The 4,129-nt window shown below is 37.1% G+C and overlaps 1 protein-coding gene across 1 annotated transcript; it reads left to right on the forward strand.

Moving 5' to 3' along the window:
* The first annotated feature begins 3,436 nt into the window (after positions 1-3,436).
* Positions 3,437-3,886, forward strand: LOC122440845 (olfactory receptor 2T7-like). The gene has a single exon (XM_043467536.1). It carries the CDS (start codon positions 3,437-3,439, stop codon positions 3,884-3,886), a length of 450 nt encoding a protein of 149 aa, XP_043323471.1.
* The last annotated feature ends 243 nt before the right edge of the window (positions 3,887-4,129 follow it).

A 4,129-nucleotide genomic window follows, 5' to 3' on the forward strand; every position in this document is an offset into this window, starting at 1 on the left:
TCACACATGGCAGGGTATATGTAAATACTACTTTCTCAGTTCACCCGACACTCTCCTTTTCCCCCTGTGTCCACAAATCTGTTCTCTCCATCTGCATCTCTATTCCTGCCCTCAAATAGATTCATCAAATAGTACCGTTTTTCTATATTCCATATATATACATTAGTATACAATATATGATTTCATTTTTTTGACTTCACTCTGTATAACAAGCTTTAGGATCAAGTGTTTTGCCGGGGTCCAGCCCTGGCTGAGTCAAGGGGTTCCCTTCGGATGAGCGGCGTCGGCGAAGAAAAGGAAGCGAGTCGAGTCTTGGTTGAGTGCAGAATCAAGACTACTTTATTCTTTTACATCAGTGCTTATATACCCTAAAACCAATAATCCTTTATAGAGGTTTAAGGAGGAGGGAATGATAAGATTGTACCAGGTGCAGCAGCTAGTCAACTGTGAAAAGCCATCTACAAACCTTATCTTGGGAAGCTCAGCCCCAGGCGGACTTAGCTCTGGTATGTAATCCTAAGGGTGAGAGGTCTCATGAATTCCCTTCTGATCACACCCTAAGGAATCTTCTCAATCTTGTAATGGACTCTTTATCTACTTTTACTTATGGGATAGATAGGCCTGTTGCTAGCAGACTTGGTTTTGTGCTAGAAGGGTTTTTGTGCAATCATGAGCATTCCAGATTCTAAATTGGCAATCATAATTCCAACAGAGCCAGAAGAGGCGGGATATTCTGTGTAATATTTTCCTTACGTCCGGCCTGTTAATTGGGACCCATGTGCCCCCAGGGACTGTGTTGCTGCTATGCAAAGGTTTCAAGAAGGGATTTTAGGTAAGAGTCAGACTAGTTTTTAGGGAACATAGAACGCCAAGCATCAGATGAAAGGACGAAGTCCTGGGAGTGGATGGTGGGGTGGTCCCGAGAAACCCAGGGAGGGCCAGACGCCTTTGCGTGCCAGGTCCTTGAACCCGGCTCCCGACAGTGTTTCACATTTGTTCCTTTTTATGGCTGAATAACATTCCATTGTATATATGTACCACAACTTCTTTATTCATTCATCTGTCGATGGACATCCAAGTTTCTTTCATGTGCTGGCTATTGGAAATAGTGCTGCAATGAACATTCAGTTACATGTCTTTTTTTTTTTTTCCATTTATTTTTATTAGTTGGAGGCTAATTACTTCACAACATTTCAGTGGGTTGAGTTATGGTTTTATCAGGGTACATACCCAGTAGTGGGATTCCTGGGTCATAGCTTTATTCCTAGTTAGTTAAGGCATCTCCATGCTGTTCTCCATAGTGGCTATATCAATTTACATTCCCAACAACAGTGCAAGATGGTTTCCTTTTCTCTACAGACTCACTAGCATTTATTATTTGTAGATTTTTTGATGATAGTCATTATCACTGTGTGAGGTGATACCTCATGGTAGTTTTGATTTGCATTTCTCTAATAATGAGTGATGCTGAGTATCCTTTCATGTGTTTGTTGGTCATCTGTATGTTTTCTTTAGAGAAATATCAGTTGAGGTGTTCTGCCCATTTTTTGATTTGGTTGTTGTTTTTCTGATATTGAATTGCGTGAGCTCTTATATATTTTGGAGATTAATCCTTTGTCAGTTGCTTCATTTGCAACTTTCTCTTGTTCTGAGAGCTGTCTTTTCATTGTGTTTCAAGTTTCCTTTGTTGTGCAAAAGCTTTTAAGTTTAATTAGATCCAGTTTGTTTATTTTTGTTTTTATTTCCATTACTCTGGGAGGTGGGTCATAAAGGATCTTGTGATTTATGTCAAAGAGTGTCAAAGAGTGTTCTACCTATGATTTCCTCTAAGATTTTTATAGTTTCTGGCCTTGCATTTAGGTCTTTAACCCATTTTGAGTTTAATCAGTAGTATTCATATATGTATGTATTCCTATATATATATAGACACACATACCATTTGCATGTTATACATTCATTTGTTGATGGACCATTAGGTTGTTTCTATATCTCAGCAATTGTAAATAATGCTAACATGAACACTGGGATGCATGTACCTTTTAAAATTAGTGTTTTTATTTTCTTCAAATATATACCCAGCAGTGGAATTGCTGGGTCAGATAATAGCTTTATTTATTTATTTATTTATTTTGAGAAATATTCACACTATTTTCCACGGTGACTGCTTCAACTTAAATTCCCACTAACAGTGTATAAATGCTCCCTTTTCTCCACATCCTCATCAACACTTGTTATTTGTGTTCATTTTGATGATAGCCATTCTGACAAGTATGAGGTAATATCTCATCATGTTTTTTATTTGAGTTTCCTCGATTATTAACAATGTTGAACTCTTCATATGTTTGTTGGCCGTCTATATTTCTTCTTTGGAAAAATGTCTTTTCAGGTCTTCTGCCCTTTTTAAAAAACTGGTTGGTTGTGTTTATTTTTCTTTTGCTATTAAGTTGTACAAACTGTTTATATTTGCTGGATATTAATCCCTTATCAGCCATATAATTTACAAATATTTTCTCCCATTCAATATGTTATCTTTCCACTTAGTCAATAGTTTCCTTTGCTGTGAAAAGCTTTCAAGTTTAATCATGTTTGCTTTTATTTCTTTACTTTGGGGCACCAAAAAAGATGATTAAAAGGGGCCATTAGAATTTTTGATAGACATTGCACTTAATCTGTAGATCACTTTCAATAATATGAACATTTTATAATACTAAATATTTCTAATCCATATGAGGCATGTTGTTTCATTTAATTTTGTCTTGCTCAAATTCTTTCATTAATGTTTTATAATTTTCAGTGTATAAGTCTTCCATCTCCTTGGTTAAGTTTATTTCTTATATTTTTGTTGCTTTTATAAATGGAATTCTTCCTGGATTTCCTTTTTGAATAGTTTGTTGTTAATTATAAAAATGCAGAAGCTTTTATTCTTATGTAATAAAAATAAATGTTAAAAACTAATTGTCTAGCAAACCATATCCACTAACAGATTAAAAGGATCATACACCATGATCACAGTGGGATTTACCCCCAAACGCAAAGATTCTTCAATATCTGCAAATTAATGTAAAACAGCACATTAACAAACTGAAGAATAAAAAAACATGATCATGTCCCTAGATGTAGAAAAAGCTTTTGCCAAAATCCAATACCCATTTATGGTTAAAAACTCTCAAGGAAGTGGGAATACAGGGAAACTACCTCAAATAATATAGGTCAAACCCATACTAACATCATTTGTAGTCATGAAAAGTTTAAAATGTTTCAAATTCAGGAACAAAGTAAGATGGACAAAGCAATCTTTAGATAGAAAAACAAAAATGAAGGCATCATACTTCCTGATTTCAAAATATATTACAAAGCTATAGTAAATTAAAACAGTATGTTGCCAGCATAAAATATATACCAGATATACAGATATATGTAACAGAATAGAGGAACCATGTATTTCCCCATTTGTGGCTCCAAAGAGATTCCCCATTTCCTCTGTGAGGTCATGGCCATCCTGAAACTGGCCTGTGAAGACATCTCTGCCTATGAGAAGGCTGTGGTGATGACAAGCATCATACTGCTCCTCATCCCCTTGTCCCTCATCATGTCCTCTTATGCTCTCATCTTCCTTGCTATCCTCTGCACGAACTCTCCTGAGGGCAGGAACAAAGCCCTGGCCACCGGTTCCTCCCACCTGACTGTGGTGATTCTCTATTTTGGTCCAGCCATGCTGGTCTACATGAAGCCTAATTCTCACTACAGTCCCAAGCTGGACCAAGTTCTTTTTATGCGTGGTGCCGTCCTCACTCCTATGATGAACCCCCTCATATACAGTCTGAGGAACAAGGAGGTGGTGTGTGCTTGGCAAACGATGTTGGGATGCTGCCTAACCTCAGTTTAGATACAAATACATGATGGATGTTGATCACTAGCTCTATTTCATTCTAAAACAGTGCTGCTTAGATTCCATTTCAGCCCTGGTCTTTTCATACTTGAAATTGCAAAGGGATCATTGACTCCATGGGTTCAGTTCATACAGACATAAAACTGGTGACCTGTGTTTATCCTCTTCATGCTTCTTTGAGAATTTTAGGCCCACATCCTCAAATTGGGCACTCTAGGACTGATGATGATGGTGGTGGTA

The sequence above is a fragment of the Cervus canadensis genome, chromosome 4 (genome assembly GCF_019320065.1).
Source record: "Cervus canadensis isolate Bull #8, Minnesota chromosome 4, ASM1932006v1, whole genome shotgun sequence".
NCBI lineage: Eukaryota > Metazoa > Chordata > Mammalia > Artiodactyla > Cervidae > Cervus > Cervus canadensis.

What these genes read in the sequence shown, in the direction of transcription:
- LOC122440845 (XM_043467536.1), top strand. Translation starts at nt 3,437, where the DNA reads ATGTATTTCCCCATTTGTGGCTCCAAAGAGATTCCCCATTTCCTCTGT.